The sequence below is a fragment of the Pimephales promelas genome, chromosome 5 (assembly GCF_988280905.1).
Source record: "Pimephales promelas chromosome 5, fPimPro1.hap1.1, whole genome shotgun sequence".
NCBI classification, from domain to species: Eukaryota; Metazoa; Chordata; class Actinopteri; order Cypriniformes; family Leuciscidae; genus Pimephales; species Pimephales promelas.
Window position 1 is genome coordinate 23,513,166 of NC_142773.1, and position 19,497 is coordinate 23,532,662.

The following is a 19,497-nucleotide window of genomic DNA, read 5'->3' on the forward strand; positions in this document are numbered from 1 at the left end:
TTCAGCTTTGCAATTACAGTACTAAATTACATTTCACGATATATTAAAATAGAAAACAGTTATTTTAAATTGGAATAATATTTCAGAAGTTAACTGTTTTTTACTGTTTTGTACTAATAACATTTCAAAAATCGCACAGACTGTATTGTGAAGGTATAGTGTAGTGGTCATCAAACATGGACGAGGAAAGACTGATTGTTAGTTTAGATTATGAATAAGTTCAGGAAAGTTAAGTTCAGGATTAAATAGATTGTATTGTCCCTAAAGGAAAATTACTATTATTAATAATAATAAAGACAACAGTTTTACGAGAAAAACATGTCTTGTCTGATGAAGCATCAAGGAAAACATAAAAATACCAGCTATGTGTTCTTAATTTTATTACATTGCGAGTGCACAAAAGTACCTACATCTCATTTAGAAATTGTACTCCAGGATATCAAACTTGCCTGTAAGCACATTCAATATTGTTCTAGTACCAACAAGGTTGATAATAACATTGATCAAGGAACTAATTGTCCTACTTGGTGAAATCACAATGCACTTTCACAATTACTGCTAGCTGCGAAAACAGCAAAATGATGAAGACAGGAGAAAGGACACAAGCTATGACAGCTTAACAGTTGCACAACATCCAATTAAGAATTGAAGAAAAAAAAAAAAAAACATGAGTCAGCCAAAAGGGGGGGAAAATGGACAATATCATGGAGAGACAGGCACTCGAAATGAAGGAGAGGCAAAATGGATGAAAGCCAACAGACCAAAAGATGAGCAGATTATAATGTATATCTATAGAGAGGAGATGAGAAAGCTTGAAGCATCCGCTAAATGGGAACAGCAGTGATTCAGCTGCAGGGTAACGGCAGAACTAATCAATCAACGTGCAGGCTGTATAAATGGACACACTCACAGATGTGCACACAAAAAATGAGAGTGTACAAAAAAAAAAAACCTTTCATGCACCACCAAATCTATATGAACACAAAGAGTGTGAGTCAGTGAGTCTAAAGGCCTGAAGTTTTGAGAAAAGGTAATTAATCACCCATAATTCATCTGTGAAAATTACCTCATTACAGAGTTTAACAAAAAGGACTCTCATTAGAGCACTTCCTGTGCATTTACACCTCGGGTGGAGTAACGAATTATCAAGTCAATGGAGACAAGAACGACCTTCCTAGCACCCATTATAACACGTGGCTTGTTCTCTCACCTGTCCAGTGGAAGCGGAGTCACACATGGCTGTGTTGTACTGCCTATCTAGCTCTGGAGCATTGTCATTTAAATCCAGCGTTTCTATGGCAACCACCACTCTGGACACCTGGCTGGGGTTATCTGAGGTAATTGAGAGAGCAGAGAAAGCAAGTCACCAAAAATACACACGCACGACACGGACTGAGTGGCTTCTTGAGGTGTGCTCGCCATGAGCCTCGGACACTGAAGGTAAATTGTTCTCTTTTAAAGTTCATCGCACATTTCCACATGCGCGTCCACTCACACTTTGAGAAATCATATGCTGAATGCTGACAATTTTCACACACTCATACTCTTTTACAAAGGTAATGAGCTGCCTACGGAAGCAGTATTTTAAAGGCATTGTATTGCAAAAGGTAGCAGCATCACATGTATCCTTTGCAGACAATGCAATTTCATAATGCATTGCGGCAAACTGCGGGGAAAATACATTAAAGTCCCCATGAAATCAAAAATGATGTTTTTTGGCTTTTAGTATGAACATGTCAGTCTCACTGTTATCTATAAGCTCCATCTATGTGCTCCAAACCAATGACAAAATTCACATTTAGAAGATATAAGCATTCAAAACAGTCTCTCACTTTTGCCAATATGGATCACTGATTTTGATGACATCACTCTGCACTTCAGCTTCTGATCAGATTTTCAACTGAAGCGAAACTACAGCGCCCCGCCCTCAAATAGACGCTGAAGATGCAGCTAAAATTGGTCACTTGTTCACACATTTACTATTTTCTACAGGGTGGATGGCACATATTGCACTATATAAGGGGATAGGGAATGATTCAGATGAGCCCGATCTCATGAAAGTTCGTATCTATAGCACAAATGTCATTTCTCATGCAATTAAAATAGACCCACATCATCACACACCTTCCACCACACCTAGAGATAGGCATTGGGTATTTTCTATAAGATCATCTTTCAATGCAAATCAATTAGCTATTAGGCTAACTGAAGTAAAACCATGCCAATCTCAAGGCATGGTGAATGGTGTGTGATGATGTGGGGATATTTTAATTCCAAAGGCCAAGGGAACTTTATCAGGATGCATATTATCATGGATCCATGAAATAACTGGCTTTTAAAAATAAAAATCTGCCTGACTCTATGGGAATTTAACATAGGGGTGTCCTGACTTATGCACCCTGTATTTTAAGGAAAAAAACATTTATTTATTTATGATACATTATTCATTCACAAGGAAAATTTGTGTCCTTAAAGGTTGGAGTTTTCCTCATTTTCCTAATCAAGGCATTAAGATCAATATCCAAAAGATGATTTTTTTATTCCTCTTTTTAGGCAACTTTAGCATAGGTGTCCAAACTTATTCACATCACTGTATGTGTCGGTGCATACCAGAAAAAGTATCAGATGTAACGGAGAAACAGTAAGAGATTAGGAGGAAACAGTGGCTATACCAAGCTCAACAGCTCTGACCAGGCTGTGATCTAAACTAACCGCTATTGGCTATTTAAAAAAGGGGAGGAGCTGTTCGACATGTCCTGCCTTGTCTTCCTGTTTCTGTGGAAATGACCATAGATATCCATAATAAAAGCTAGATGTCTTATGGCACATGGTATCTTGTCACAGGCAAGCTGGTGTAAGATGAGTCATCAGCACAAACACAAATACTTTTATCTCGTTGAAATCTTGACGGATTTACAAACGGTTTGGTTTCTGGCAAATGTTATTAATGTGACTATAATTCTGGATGATTATTTATTTATTTATACACTTATTGTTCATAAGTATGCAGTGTCAGAACTACATCTCTGACGTTTACAACAAACCAAACCGTTTGAAAATCGATGTAAAATTGAGCAAGTTATGGTTATTTAAAAAGTACATGCACCATTAAAACACAATGTTACGAGTGATCGAGCCGCCAGGTGCAGACGTCGACCTCCATTGGCCAGTAGCGTGGACGAAACATCTAGCCTTTATTATGGATATCTATGGAAATGACGTCAACACATTGAATAATGCTGTGCGTATCAAGGCACTTTGGTTCTGTATCCAAGTAGAAGAAATGTTAAGTATAAATAAATCTATATTTCATATGATACAGAAATGAATCTGTAGGATTGAAAATAATCCAAGACATTTGAAATGAACTTTACTGTGTTCCACCATTCTTTCAACCACAAGGACCATTTAGAGTTCCCAAAGACAGAGATGGGCTGATCGTGCTCAAGGCCTGTAGGCCAAGATTTGTGTACTTCGAGGGTCAATGAATTGTCACACCTTTAGAACAATGGGGGAAGTGTAATTATCTGATTGGCCATTTTGAATGTCTCACAATTGGGTTTTAGTCACATGGTCAGGGAAAGGATAAAATAAGACTATAACTGTTGCTCTGTCTCTTTTAATGCTCTGCTTTTTTATGCTCTGGCACTCTCCCTTACTTGGGGATCCTCATTTCTCTCTCTCCCCCTCTCTCTCTGGTAATATTTTACATGCTGGGTAAGATTATTGGTATAATTTCTCATCATCTCATACATTTATTTTGTAACTATTTTAAGTGTAACCATAACCATATTTTGTCATTAAACCTTTACAGTTACAACTAATGTGCCAAATAGTTTTTATTTGGTATCGATTTTTGGTATTGACTACATATTGCAACACAATACTGTCCCTCTCTATAGCAAAGCTCTCCCACATATCAAGCTATTGTAACTGCACTTATTTTCTTCTTTGGTATAAGTGGCCGTGGGTGGAATAGACAAGAAATGTACCGTTTTCTACCATCTTGCTAATAATGTTTCTTTAGTCATTCGGCAGTCTTGTGGCCTGAACCCCTGCAGAAAATCCACCCTTACAAATCTATAAAAAATATTGGACCCACTGTGTGACTTTTTTTATCTAAAAGTTTTTAGAAAAATGTTACAGCATTTTAGTCTGGCTTTCTTGTATTGTCCCATAACTCTGAACCCTCAATTTTTATGATTTTAGTAATTGCTTATTTGCAGTATACTAATAATCAATCATACCATTTTTATTACTATTGATTGAACATTTTTAATGGTATTGTTGAAATGTATATGGGTCTATTGCATGGTCTTGTCTGTGGAACTGTGCTATATAAATAAAATAGGATTCCGGCAGTTACTTTTCATATTCTAGATGAATGGCTTGTCATGGCAAACAAATAGCTTTCATTAGTTTTTAATTCAGAATAGATCGGCATATTGGTACAGTATAAGTTGAACAAACTTAATGGATTGGTGTGAGCCTAAAGAGAAATTGAAGCATTCTGTCTTTCTTGCTATAATTCAGTCCCACACACTTGTCTGTGGTTTGGACTGCTTTCACACAAATGTCTTGGACTGCATCCACACGCACACACGCACATACGTACACATACACACAGCTGTGACATGATGTTGTGGATTAGTGCCCACTGCTTCACATTACTGCGAAGAGGCTTTGCCTACAATAGCCATCAGGCCTCCCTGAAGCGGCTTAGACCTACTTTCCATACTGTAACACAGCGGCATAGATCATCTACTAACATGCTAACTCCCTGAGCAGTGCAAATTCAATGTACGTTTAAACCATGTTTAATCCATGCATGCATTAAGATCATAAATAAAAGATCAAAACACAAATCCATTAAATATCTGCTAGTAATTTTAGCCAGAAATATTGCTTCTTTATACAAATGAGAAATGGCATGGAAATTTTCAACCATTATTATGAATTATTGAGCTAATAAACAACATGCAATTTCCAGGTCACTGTATTTTGGGAAGTTATGAACTATAGAAAAAAATAAAAATAAATTGTGCAGCTTTTCCAGTAACAATCTACTTTTGAAACATGTAGCGGTTCATCATGACAAATCACTGTTTTTAATGTCAAATTATATTGCGCACACAGCTGACAGCCGAGCAAACTGAGGCACTGATCTAATGTGCTCTCCTGAACAGTATTCTCTCTCAAATGTAGTCATTTTAGTGAATTAAACTTGAAAGGTATTTAAAAAGAATAATTGAATATAACTAAATATTTCTCTATAAAAAGAAGCAGTGATTTCTGCACAAACACATTAATCAGTGAAGCGTTTCAACAAGCCAATTCAAAAAGAAAAAAATCATTGATCCATGCGTCTGTGCAGCAGTGTTAACTAAAATGTTTTAATTGATTGAAATGAAGTGGAAATAAATAAAACACAAATATTGGATGGAAGCAAAAACTTAAAAAAACTAGAAAATTATAAATGTTGCCTTGGGCCTTGGCAACTAACTGAAATAAAACCAAATAGAAATAAAATGACAACTATTAAAATAAAGGCTAATTCAAATATGAATGAATACTGAATTACTAAAAAACAAAATTATAAAATCTAAGCTAATCACAAGTACAAAAATAATACTATAATAATTCTGCTGTGTCACAGCATTTTTTGTTTTAGAAATATTTGGCAATATTCTAATTATATTGAGCTATATTCTCTTTTTTGTATTAAACTTTGTTCAAGTGTAATGCTGTCAACCTAAACAAGATTTTTTATTTTATTTACAGATTTAGAAACTTCTGAGCTCTGATTAAATTATATAAATGGATATTTATCCAATTATACATGTATAACTTGATAACTAACTAGCTTCATTACAGTTAGCTACTTTTTTTTGTAGCTAAATGCTTCCCTGTCACTGGGACAGTGTGTGTGTACCTCTCTGTGTAGCAATAATAGTGATATTATGCCACTGCTCATTCTCTCGGTCCAGCTCAGTCACTGTAGAGATGAGCCCAGTGTCTGGAGTGATCCGGAACAGAGCTTCTGGGTCAGACTGAGGATCGATAGAGAACCTGAGAGAGAAAGAAGACAAATGGAGGAGGAGAAATGTGTGGCATGATGAGCAGGTGAGCAGATGCATAAAGCCCCGCGGTTAATCAGAAAATCTGTCATTCAGGAGCTGTTTTAAGCCCAGCGGCGTGAATCAAAAGAGCCGTAATTAGCAAAGTGAGAATCCTCTGATCCCTAACTAGGCACTGTTGAAATAACTGTAGATCACTGGGATGGATCTTGATCATTGGCTTTTCCATGTGGAGGCAAGCAAACGTGCCTTGTAGTATGAATACCTTAATTTCCGTGATAATGTTTTGAAGTGTTTTTACATGGAAAACAGAATAGCATACAACAATAATTAATGACATAATGGCTCTGCTCCAGACTCTAATGAGCTGCCTACCCGGACATGTGCTTTAGGTACTCCAGGCATGTTCCTGATGGGAAGGCTGTTCCAAACCACAGGCAGCAAAATTATGGTGCCTTTTTATATTCCTCATTATAGAGCCAAATTTTAAGGTTTTATGTTCCTTTTGTGGGAAATACACTGCAATGGGCTTGGTGAATATTTTCATCCCAGCCATTTTATTCAGAACTTTGTATTCAGAAGTATTGATAGAAACTTTTACCTGGACGTTCAGTGTATTGATCAAATTTAGCTCGTACACCAGTGGTTCACAACCAGGGGTCCGGGGGCAAGATGATTTAAAATGACATTAAGCTAAGATAACTAAAGATCAAGAGACTTCTTCAACAGCTGGTATTTTTTTATTTATTTATTTTTTTTTTTCGTCTCTGAAGAACCAAGATTCCCACAGTCTTTAAACCCCTTGATATATGAGGTGGCTTCATTTGGAGTGATTTGTACTTGGACAAGTAATGTAAATTACTAAAATCTTAAAAACTCGGTGGGCAATTTTATAATCCATACATTTTTTTTTTATATTTAGAAAGAAATGGTGAGTAAATATTTCTAAAAAAAATCTTTAAAATCCTAAAACAACAATTAGCAAAGTCATTGGGCCTTGAGGAGGCTAGCAATCAAAAAGGTTGAGAAGCACTTCTGTTCACTGGAAATAATTTGCTATAGTAACAATTTTCTCTCAGAATTTGCTAGTAAAGTAATCACCAAGTAACACTGAATTAAACGTGAAACCTTGAGGTAGAATAACTGAAATAGAATTTCTTGTCAAATGTACTCCAATAATAAATAAACACTATCAAAAAATAATTTTTTACAGTGTACCTGATGTTGTTTGTGAGCCCCGTATCTGGGTCCACGGCACTGATCCGCCCCACTGTACACGCAGCTGGGCAGTTCTCAGACACATCCATTCGGTAACGTGCCCGTGAGAAGCGAGGGGGCTCATCGGCATCTATCACGGCCACTCTGATCGAGGCACGGTCTTTGAAAGGCCCACGCCGCAGGAATCGAGGGTCAACGATGGGATTCAGAACCTCCACTGAGAAAGAGTAGGAGCTACGGCTCTCATAGTCCACCGCCTGTAGATCAAACAAAAACATCAATATGAACATAAACCTTATGACAAGACTGCATTGCTCATCCTGCCCACATGAGCTCAACATAGCACACACTAACTGTTATTATATTATTAAATGGGTCTATTGGGCATCTGCACAAACCAGTAAGGGGCAGAAACAGCAGTGTGGCTATTTTTAACTAAAACTATTAAAATAGTTGTTTTTGTTAACTGAAATAAAATGTAAATATTAGATAAAAAAACATGATGATGTAAATATTAGATGAAAAAATTATTAAAACTGAAATAAAAATAAAGCTAAATATGTTTTTTTTTTTAAATGCACATATTGTAGAGCCTGTAACCACTACCATAATTACTAAAACAAAAAATCTAAATGAAGCCTAAAAATGTAAAAAATAAAATGAATTAATAAATAATTTTAGAAATAACACATATTTACTAGAACTATATTTGAAAAAAAAAAATTTGTTAAATATTTTAAGAATTATTGTTTTAAGACAACAACAAAGCAATGACTAACACTAGTTATTATATAAAATATATTAATATAATAATGTATACACAAACACACACACACAAACACACACACACACACACACACACACACACACACACACACACACACACATATATATATATATATATTTGGTGATGTTGCTTGTTTTCATATATGTTTCTATGAGAGCAACTGCATGACCTGGAAAGGCTGTTAAATTACATTGGTTACCAGACGCTGATGGGATAGTAAATAATAAACAAGCCAGTTTGCTGGATGGCTGTAAAAAATACAATGCTGTTGAAAATGAGGTGCCGATGAATCTTTGACATCCAATTGAAACTTGGAATGAGCAGTAAATAAAAGTAGATCGATCTGACTTATCAATCAAGCTGTCAACACCGCAAGATAGTGCTGTCGAGTTGCTTCTTACAATTATCCAGGTCCAGGGCGTAAACATCAAACCGACAATGACTTTGCTTTTGAACTACAAGCCACTGTGTGGTATTTCAAAAACAGCATTATCTGACATTCAATTACGTTTTGTTTTTTATCTCTTGGGAAAAAAATGCAATCCTGCTCTTTGATGAGGATGGCCATGCTAATGCAGTAGCAAGATCCAGGCAGCATTTTTGTGACAAGTCTTGGGATCTGAATCTGGCACTGGGAGGGTTGTGTGGGAAGCTGGCACACCAGGAATGGGTAATGGGCTGATTTTGGCAAGAATAGCTGGACAGGGGCTGAAGGAAGTCAGAAACGACTGGACTGGCATATATGACCACACACACACACAAGACCAAGTTGAGTTTGGAAGCAGTCAGTGGGGCACACAATGTGTTTGGCCTCGATTTCAGGCTGAAGGACAGACTGAAATGAGCTGAATTAAACTGAGCTGACTGAAGGACATCAGGTCACTATGGACACTTCAAATGTTTGCCACGTTCTGTCTCACCAGAGTTGGACTCTTGATCTTGAGGACTCTCATAAACATGGTCTGAGACTCATTACTTGGTATCTTGGCTTGAGTCTCAAAAAAACAACAGCAAATGGTCTTGGTTTATAGATACCTCTAGAAGGCATTCATAGAGGTGATAATTACCTCAACCGAAGATCGCTGAATTAAACAAAGAATTCGAAAAAGAAAGAAAGGAATACCAGTTTGGAAAGACATGGTGGTGAATAAATGCTCCCTTTAGTTTACACTGTAAAGCCTGACAATAAAAATGTGTAATTTTTTAAAGGAACAAGATTTTAAACATTTAGCCATATTTAGACACGAGTATCATATTTATTACATCATGCTTTTTTTAATCATATTTTATGATATATGAGAAAATATCAAGCTTAAAAACACAAAAATATGCAATTTGGTTAAGTTGTTGATATTCATATGGCCAAAAGGTCAGGTGAATACTGATCGTTTGTAGTCTAAATCAATTTGTCACTCCAATAATAACAAATTAAAAGCCTGATCATGTTTGATACTCACGTTTAAACAACAAAACAGATGTATTGTTAATCACGTACACCTAAGTTATAAAAATTATTTGTGTGTTTAATTGAAATAAATATTTCACAGCAAAAAAGACACAATGTCATGTACTGTACCACAGTCTGAATGTGGACATTTTTAGAATTATACAAAAAGCAATTTACAAAAAAAGTCAATCAGATGGAAGAAAACGTGTAGCAGATAATGTGCAACAGGATTTTCAGCAAAGTTTTGATAATTTTTTTTTCATCATTTACAGGCCTTAAAAATGTGTGTATCAAATATGATACAGTAAGATTTATAGCATTAACAATTGAAGAGTTCAGATGCAAAAGCCTCTAAATGACATTTGAAATTTTCTTCTTTAATGATGATTTTTATCAAACTTGTATATTTAAGTTCAGTAATTTCACTTAAATAACAATTAATAGGTAATTATCATTGCCATTTAAGTGAAATCACTGAACTTAAATATAAGCTTGATAAAAATTATAATTCTAGAAGAAAATTTCAAATGGCACTTAGAGGCTTTTGCATCTGAACTCTTCAATTATGCTTTAAATCATTAATCTCTCACATTTCTTCTAAAACAGCTTGTACCATGTCTGCAGGCATTAGCTTCCATTGCCAGTAAGGTCAGACACTGATGTCTGGCACAAAGTCTGCGTTTCAATTCGTCTCAAAGGTATTCAGCTGGGTTCAGGTCTGGGCTTTGTGACAGTTAGTAAGGTTCATCCATACGAGACGCAGAAAATCATTATTTAAGCACTTTGTGCACAGTGACATTCTAGTACAAAAAAGTGTGGCTTTGCGGTTCACTCTAAAACGTTGCCACAAAGTTGGAGGCACACAACTGTCTGAAATGTCATTGTGCCATAGCATTGAGATTTGTCTGTACTGTCTGCAACAATATGTGTACACAGCTCAAAAACTTTGGGTTAGCAAGATTTTAAAATAATAATAAAATAATAATAATAATTTTAGGATGCATTAAATTGATCAAAAGAGACAGTAAACACATTTATGTTACAAGAAAAAAAATCTATTTCAAAGAAAGACCTGTTCTTTTGAACTGTACTGTATATTAATCAAATAATCCTGGAAAAAAATACTTCACCGTTTCCACAAAAATATTAAGCAGCAACTTTTTTCAATACTGATAATAATAAGACATGTTTCTTGAGCACCAAATTATATTACAATTATATCTGAAGGATCGCGTGACACTGAATACTGACGTATAATGATGATGAAAATTCAGCTTTGATCACAGCAATAGATAACATTTGAAAATATATTCACATATTTAAATTGTAATAATGCATCTATTCTTACTACATTTTTATATAAAAAATAAAACGTAGCCTTGGTCTGAATTTGGACAAAAAAATGTAGCAAAAAAAAATTTTTTTGGCCTTCTTTCGCAACGCATTCTCACCCCAAGGCGTCACCTTTGACCATGCTTCAATATTTGACGTTTTAGGCGCCCTTTAGCGTCACTTACATGACGCGATCCTACGGCGTCATCTAACTGACGCTAAAGGAAAGCGTCAGTTAGAGGACGCGGTTAGGTTTAGGTGTGGGGTGAGGGTAGGGTACACGCGATCCTAGGGCGTCATCTAACTGACGCTAAAGGGCGCCTAAAGCGTCACATATTGAAGCATGTCCAAATTCTTCCCAAGGCGTCAGTTAGGTGACGCCTTGGGAGTGAGAATGGGCTGTTTTTCGATAACATTTGAAAAAAACTTATCAAACCCCAAATTTTGAATGGTAGGCACCATTAAGTCCATATTACATTTTGCTATGAATCTATAACCTGAAACAAGAAAGATTGTAGATTAAAAATCACTCGGTGGGTAGGGGTCAGTTGAAGGGCACCGATATTGAAATATAAACATGCAAAATAAAAACATAAATTAAGGTGAGAAAGAGCAAAAGAGAAACAAAAAAGGGACAGAGTCAAGCCAAGAGAGTAGAGGATAAATGGAGAGAAAAGGTTCCTAACAGGATCCCATTAGAGGCCGAGAGAGACAATCTGTCTGAGGAGGAGAGATGTCACTTACACTGTGAGCACACACTCATCACCCCATCCCTTCCTCTCTCACATACTCAATCACTCACTCTCCCTCCATCCTTCTCTTCTTTTCTTATCCCATCACTCCATCACACGCACAACACCACTCCTAGTGAGAAGCGGTCTGAGAATACACACTCGTGTCTGTTTATAATAAACCTGGCTGAAAAGACCAGACTGAAATGAATTCACAGGCTGGTTCATGCTAGTTTTATGCTGGTCTAGCTATGGGACTATAATTATTTGTATGTTTATTTATAAGATACTTTTAATCCAAAGTTTAGTTGAGGGTTGAATCTCCTCCTCTCTCTCTTGTTCCACTTTCCAGTTTTTCTTTTAAATGGCTCTCTAATGAATAGCAATTACGAAATTAATTAGGCTCTCTATATGGTCCACTGTTCGGCTATACTACATTACACTATATTATTCCATAATACCGTTTGGCAGATCATAACTTTTCAAGCATTTGATCTTTGGAGAGATATGAAATGAGGTAGATGGTAAGATGTTTTTATTTTTAGAAATAGGTATTTTATGTTCACCAAGGCTCTATTTAATTGATAAAAAAAATAACAGTAATAATAACAAATATTATTACAATTACTAATTTTATACATCTTAAAATGTGATTTATTCCTCTGATGCCAAAGTTGAATTTTCAGCATCTTTATGCCAGTCTTCAGGATCAATTATTATCGAACATTTCTTGTCAATGTTGAAAACAATTGTGCTGCTAATTATTTTTGTGGAAACAGTGGTTTGCTTTTAATTTTATTATCTGATGAATAGAAATATAAAAATATAGAAATAGTCGCATTTATTGGAAACATTATGCATGTCTTTACCATCACTTTAGATAAATGTAATGCATCCTTACTGAATAAAAATATTAAATAAAAAATAAAAAACTGTATGCAATAGTATATAGGAAAACAAAGGAATTATTTAAACCAACTGCATCTACACTGCATCACTTCCATAACTATTTGATGAGGGATAATGATAATAATAATCATGTACCTCCAATAAAATGCACCTCATAACTTATTATAACTCATAATAAGTCATAACCCAAATAGTTAAATAGTTATTTATAAAGGAATAAAATTATACATTAAATCACCAAGAGAAAAACAGGCTGAGAGAGGGCTAAATTGCCCAACAACAAAGTCTGTCTCCATTTCACCCTGATACAAACAGTAAATAATGCCGTCATATACTTGTGAGGCCATATATCCCAGGTTGATATTTTGATCTATTCTCTTTGTGAATTCCTGATGTCTCCTTGTTTCTCTTTCTGTGCATACACATGTTGTCTCTGTGCTTGAAATACTCGTCCCCTGCATGTCTTTTGTGAGCGTGCGTGCGCATGTCACCGCATTGAATGTTGACAGGCAGTCTTGAATCAGTGTGTCTGCCTGACACCTGATTCACAGCTGCTCTCGCTGTCTCTCTTGTGTTTTAATACGACTCTGGGGCGTTAAGCCCAGATTATCCTTTCAATTCACATTCAACATTCTAACAATGTTCTGCTTCCCTTCACTTGCTCTCTCATTCATTTCTTATGTTCTTAAACCTTACAAACCGGGTTTTATTCAAAATTCCACATTTGCATCAATCCTGGTTAAAAAATTCTCTTCCTTCTCACTATATTTCCTTCTCCTGTTTGCCACAGTCCTTCTTCGCACCCTCAATCACAATCTCTGTCTCTCTCTCTCTCTCTCTGAAGATTAACACAATCTCTCCGCTCGGAGAGAAAACAAACACAGATAATCCGGACAGCATCATAGGTTGATGACTCTGGATTAGCTCCACGGTTACATTGAGAATAAATGGATATAAATAACAGAGGGAGGACAGATTTACAGCATCCCCAGATGTTTTAAAACTCAACTGGGGGACAACGGCATTAACGACCCAGAGGTCATGAGTTTGATTCTCAGGGAACACACGTCCAGATATAATATTGAGCTTAAGTGATGCATGCACTGCATAATGCTTGAATCCAGTTTGTCCAGGCAGATATTGTTTTATTGTGTTTCCTTGAGTGTCATGTAAGATGCCTATAAATAAATGTATAATTAATGTACAATAATAATTCTAAGTTGTCAAATCCATGAATGTAAATAATAAAAAATTTGAACCTGCAATCTTCTATTCTGCATCACAAATTAATAGGAATGTCCACGGATCTATGTTCAATTCACAGCATCACAGCTTCATAATTTGAATGAGCAAGAAAATGTCCATCACTCTGCTCAACCCTCCTAAAACATGTTGTACCACTAGGTGGCACTGTTGGAAAGCTGTATTGGACTTGCTACAAAAAGGTGGTTAATGCTACTTTAACATTAGTCAAACGCAGAGTCGCTTTAAGGACAGGTTGAACAACACTTCCACAAGAGACCACAGACGTGGATCTATTGCCGGCATATTAAATATTCAAATATACACAAACCTCTTCCATTAAAGGCCTGTGTAGCTAATGCAGCTCTCTATCTCACACAAATGCAAACGCATAAACACAGACTTACAGCAATCTGCATACGCTTAATCAGAGCAAGCCACCCACCAGCCTACACAAACACACACGCACCGCACTGTCTGGATAATTATGACTCTGAAAATTCACTTTGTGTTGATTAGTCTAAGAACAGTGAATAATGCTGTGTAATGCCAGCGCGAGGACAAAGTGTTAAACGAATAGTTTACCCAAAGATTAAAATTCTATCATCATTTTTCTTCCCCTCATGCCGTTCCAAGCTGTAGGCTATATCAGGATTTAGTATTAAAGGGATACTCCACTTTTTTTGGAAATAGGCTCATTTTACAACTCCCCCAAAGTTAAACAGTTGAGTTGTACCGTTTTCGAAACCATTCAACCGATTTTCGGATTTTTAGTATAATATCAGTAACCAGACAGTTTCTGGTCTCGTTAACTTCCATAGTATATATTTTTTTCCTACTATGGAAGTCAATGAGACCAGAAACTGTCTAGTTACTGATATTCTTCTAAATATAAGAAAATTGGCTGAATGGATTCGAAAATGGTAAAACTCAACTGTTTATCTCTGGGGGAGTTGTAAAATGAGCCTATTTCCAAAAAAAGTGAAGTATCCCCTTAAGCTTTGTATTAGTAGAAAACCTGTAATATTTTCGAATAACCATGCTTTCCACGCTCATATTCCCCTGAGACGAGAGATTTATGTATTTTTTACATAAGAGAGGCTAAAGACTACAGTCAGTAATAGGGGCTGTCCCGCATGTTCTCAACTGGTCCCTAGAGGGTGGGATCTCACTCACAGAATGTACACATAGTGTCAGCCATCTTTTTTTAGAAGCTAAGCTAGCAGGCTCTTGTTCTGTGGAGAAAGCTGAGTAGTAGGGGTTACCACCATCCTCTTTTTCCCGGATATGTCCGGCAGTCGATGTCCAGGATTCAGCTTTTGCTTTCTGCAGTCGCCATTTATTGTTTACATGCACACCTTCTGTTTCAATCTAACTGAATTCATTCCGATTGGTGAATCTGAATGTAGTGTTTTCATGAACGCTAAACAAGCAATGCGGTTGATGTGCGTTTTAACATTGCTAAGAAAATTCCCGCTCCTCCTTGAGATATACGAGACCGGTGCGTCTCACAGGAGTCGCTCATCGGTAATCATGCCACCGGCCTCACGCCGTTCTCCCGCGGCCCTCAGTCTCGTCCTGCTCGCCACAGTAAACATAATGACTGGCGACTGTAGAAAGCAAAAGCCGAATCCCGGACATTTTGGGCGATCTCGAAACACATTTTCAGGCAGACTCATCACGGAGACTCACTAGTAGCCTAGACTTCTTGTTTAACTATTGCACTCTGTTACCGGTAGGCGTAGCCTCCTAGGGCAGTGAAGCAAGTGCATTCTGGGAGTTGTTGTCTTTCATCCACATAAGCCAAAAATAATTTCACATTTCTTATACATAAATGACCCATTTTAAATACACATTCATCTTTCCAAAGGTGAAGTATCCCTTTAACACATTCTTCGGTGGAATACACAAAATCTAATTTATTCTGAAAAAGGTCCTAAGAGGGCACTGTAAAAGCCAATGTGATTTTGGTGAATGCGAACAGGGGTCTTTAAGTTCCAAAATGATTACAGAAAAGCACCTAAAAGTACAACAAAAGTGCTCTATATGACTTATTCCGTCTCTTCTGAAGCATATGCTATAGTTTTGTGTGAGAAACAGACTGAAATTTTTGTCATTGGCAGAAGTAGCAACATGTCATTCAAGATTCACAAACCATCTTGACACGTTTTATTACTCTCGATACTGTCATTAATGAGAAATTGTACGCATTGTCCGATTAAATTAATATCATCCATCCATCCATCTTCTTCCGCTCATCCGGGGCCGGGCAGCAGTCTAAGCAGATATGTCCAGACTTCCCTTTCCCTAGACACTTCCTCCAGCTCTTCTGGGGGGACACCGAGGCGTCCCCGCCCAGTGGGACGTGCCCGGAACACCTCCCCGGGGAGGCGTCCAGGAGGCATCCGGAACAGATGCCCGAGCCACATCAGCTGACCCCTCTCGATGTGGAGGAGCAGCGGCTCTACTCTGAGCTCCTCCCGAGTGACCGAGCTTCTCACCCTATAAGGGATCGCCCAGCCACCCTGCGGAGAAAGCTCATTTCGGCCGCCTGTATCCGGGATCTTGTCATTTCGGTCATGACCCAAATCTCATGACCATAGGTGAGAGTAGGAACGTAGATTGACCGGTAAATCGAGAACTTTGCCTTACGGCTCAGCTCCTTCTTCACCACAACAGACCGGTACATCGACCGCATTGCTGCAGACAGAGCCGACCCGAGGCATAAGCGAACTAAGCGGCCGCTTAGGACCCCCTGGCCACCAGGGGGCCCCCTAATCGGGGTTATTTTTTATTTTTATTTTTTTAGATTACTTAAACAAGTGACATAAATCAATGAATGCATGAATATGACTGAATGAATCATTCAAGACAACAAAACTCTGATTTAATGATCAATATACCTGCCTACAAGTTACAACTGCTGCTGTGTCTGCCAGCGTTTAAGTCATGCGCTTAATCCTCTAGACACCTCGCGCGTGCATAGACAATTTGTGCGGGTAGCAGTTTGAATAAATAATAAACATAGCAGTTTGAACTCTTCTCCACTTTATTATACCACACATCAGACCTCCAAAAACCCGCGACACTCCAGTAGCCTACCAAGTGCAGTCTGCTCACGACCCATCTACGGCAAGCCCCGAGGGGAAAAATACATTGCATACACACATACAACCATAGGCGGAAATCGCGGGGGGGGGGGGGGGGGGGGGTCGGGGGGTCAGGACCCCCCCTATCTGAGGGTTGTCCCCCCCAAAAAAAACATTAAAATATGTGTATTGTAAATAATGTAATGATATGTTCTTAAAATAATTAAGAAATAAAATAACACAAATGCAAACGGGGCAATATCGAAAAAAGCGTTCTAAACATTTTGAGACCCCCCTCCCTTGCCTCACAGTGCATTGGTCCACTGCCTCCGTCCCTTTTACCTCAGACACACACATTCCGGTGGCGGGAGAGAAAAACATAGTTTTTGAGTAGTTGTGGAACTCCAGTAAAGGGGGCCGCACACCGGACAAGAAGCGTCGCGCAGCGCCACGTCTTTAAAATTCGAACACATTATTCTCTATGAGTGTACACACACCGGCGGCGCCGTTCGGCGTCTGTCCGCGGCGCCCAGCGCAACGGCTCAGGACCGTGTTCAAAATCCTGCTGCGCCACAGAGCGCCATTTACATAGTTTTATATACAATTTAAATTATTTTTGTCTCATATCGGTGCTGACGGATCCTGACTTCGCCCTATGCTGCAATATGCATTTAGTTTTGCATTTATTTACAGAAATCAGCTGCTTGAATGACTTGCTGGTGTTATTGGATTTTTCAGGTGAGATTCTCAATTCATTCAGTAAACGGATGCTCTGAGGTAAAGTTTTCAGACTGCAGACTCAGGAACGATTGTTTTTAATTGTACAGTACAATAATAACTTAGAACAGACATTATCTTCATGTCATAAACATTACAATACTGCTGGCCATACACTGGTGAGAAAGTCCGGGTGCGCTGTGCATTTAGATTGTAACGCTTTCACTGTGATTTAGTTGGTTTATATCATTTAATATAGTTAAAGAATGAGTCAATGAATGAAATGAAATCGCTGCGCTGCGTGAGGAGAGTATGTAAACAGATTCGCCGCTGGCTTAAACCAGAAAGAAATTTTAAGAAGTATAATGAAATGATCTCCATGCTACACTAATAATAGTAGTAAGGCTTTCCTCTGTATTTTTTTGCCTGTATTATTGGTGTCCCCTTCAAAATTTGCTCTTGAGAATTGTTATGTTTATTGTCCCCCCCAACATTTTGATGAAATTTTCGCCCCTGCATACAACGAGCACCAGAACATCATTACCGGTATTATAGTAACAGACTTTGTTGGATTATGTCATGTAATATTTAACAAAGATTGTTACGATAATAATAATAATAATAATAATAATAAAGCTTTTGAGGACAGTTACACTGTATTGAGAAATAGTAGGCCAAATATTTTTAGTTTTCAAGGCTTGTTGAAGAAATTATTATTTGCTAAAAGTATGACAAAACTGAGAGACATAAGAGATGTTTCTCAGTTTTGTCATAATTTTAGCAAATAATTTCTTTTATATGTTTTGAGACAGTTTTAAGACTGTTAAACCTTTTTTTATTTAAGTAGGCATCTATTTTTTTTATTAAGTATTACCTTTGTTGTAGCCTAATACATAACCTAAGTGTATTCATTTATAATGTATCATTATTGCGTGACATTTGTGTCAATAATCGTCAAACACAGGTGACTCCGCGTCGTGGGAGGGGCCCCCAAATCAAATTCTGCTTAGGGCCCCCAAAAGGCTCGGGCCGGCTCTGGCTGCAGAAGCTGCACCGATCCGTCTGTCAATCTCCCACTCCATCCTTCCCTCACTCGTGAACAAAACCCCAAGATTCTTAAACTCCTCCACTTGAGGAAGGATTTCTTCACCAACCTGAAGTGAGCAAGCCACCCTTTTCCGACTGAAGGACCCCACAGCCCTTAGCAAAGGACCCCGGACCCCATATTCCCGGAGCACTAATTTAAATTAATACAATAAAGCTAAATAATAAATTCAGAAGAACATTAAGATATACCAACGTTATTAAAGCAATTCAAACATAATAGAAGGCTATGACTTTCAATTAAGCTGTGTATTGTGAAACACATTACAAAAAATTTGATTTGACTTGGAATTGGATCCGGAAATTATGCGAATACAAACATTTCAGTGAATCGGTCCATCCAGTTCACAAAACGGGCCTGGATGATTCATTCACAAACTGGGCCGATTCTCTAGATCAATACACTAATTATCTGGTCAGAGTGGTCAATCTTTCTGGAGTGGAAGATTGTAGTGAGGAGTGAATAATTATTTAAATGCCAATCTACTTGTTATGCAAACCAGACTTTGAAGACCTTGAATATAGCACACAAATGGTATGGGCTACTTTTATGATACTTTTATGCTGATTTGTGCCATTTTTCAAGCTTTCACATCTCCCATTCATTGTAATTGCATGCAAAAAGGATCAACCAGTAAATTATTCAAAATGTCCTTTTGTGTTCCATGGAAGAAAAGTCAAATGGAGTTTGGAAAAACTTAAAGGTGAATAAATGATCAAAAGAGTTGAGAACCGAAACTTTAAATACTCAATATATATCCAGACACCTCCTTAAATCTGAAATCTACAGATTTACACTTTGTTCCTTTCTTTAATCCTCTACTCAAGGCATGTCTTCTCAAGG

The 19,497-nt window shown here is 37.5% G+C and overlaps 1 protein-coding gene across 2 annotated transcripts in view; it reads right to left on the bottom strand.

The window, feature by feature from the left end:
• The window catches only part of cdh24b (cadherin 24, type 2b), a 164,757-nt gene that overhangs the window by 12,446 nt on the left and 132,814 nt on the right, over positions 1-19,497 (bottom strand). For both annotated transcript variants that reach the window (XM_039654595.2, XM_089131144.1), the window contains exons 7-9: positions 7,296-7,552; positions 5,933-6,069; positions 1,211-1,332 (exon numbers count right to left, since the gene is read on the bottom strand). In XM_039654595.2, the coding sequence (XP_039510529.2) occupies positions 1,211-1,332; positions 5,933-6,069; positions 7,296-7,552 (516 nt within the window). The remainder of the gene's footprint in view (positions 1-1,210; positions 1,333-5,932; positions 6,070-7,295; positions 7,553-19,497) is intronic.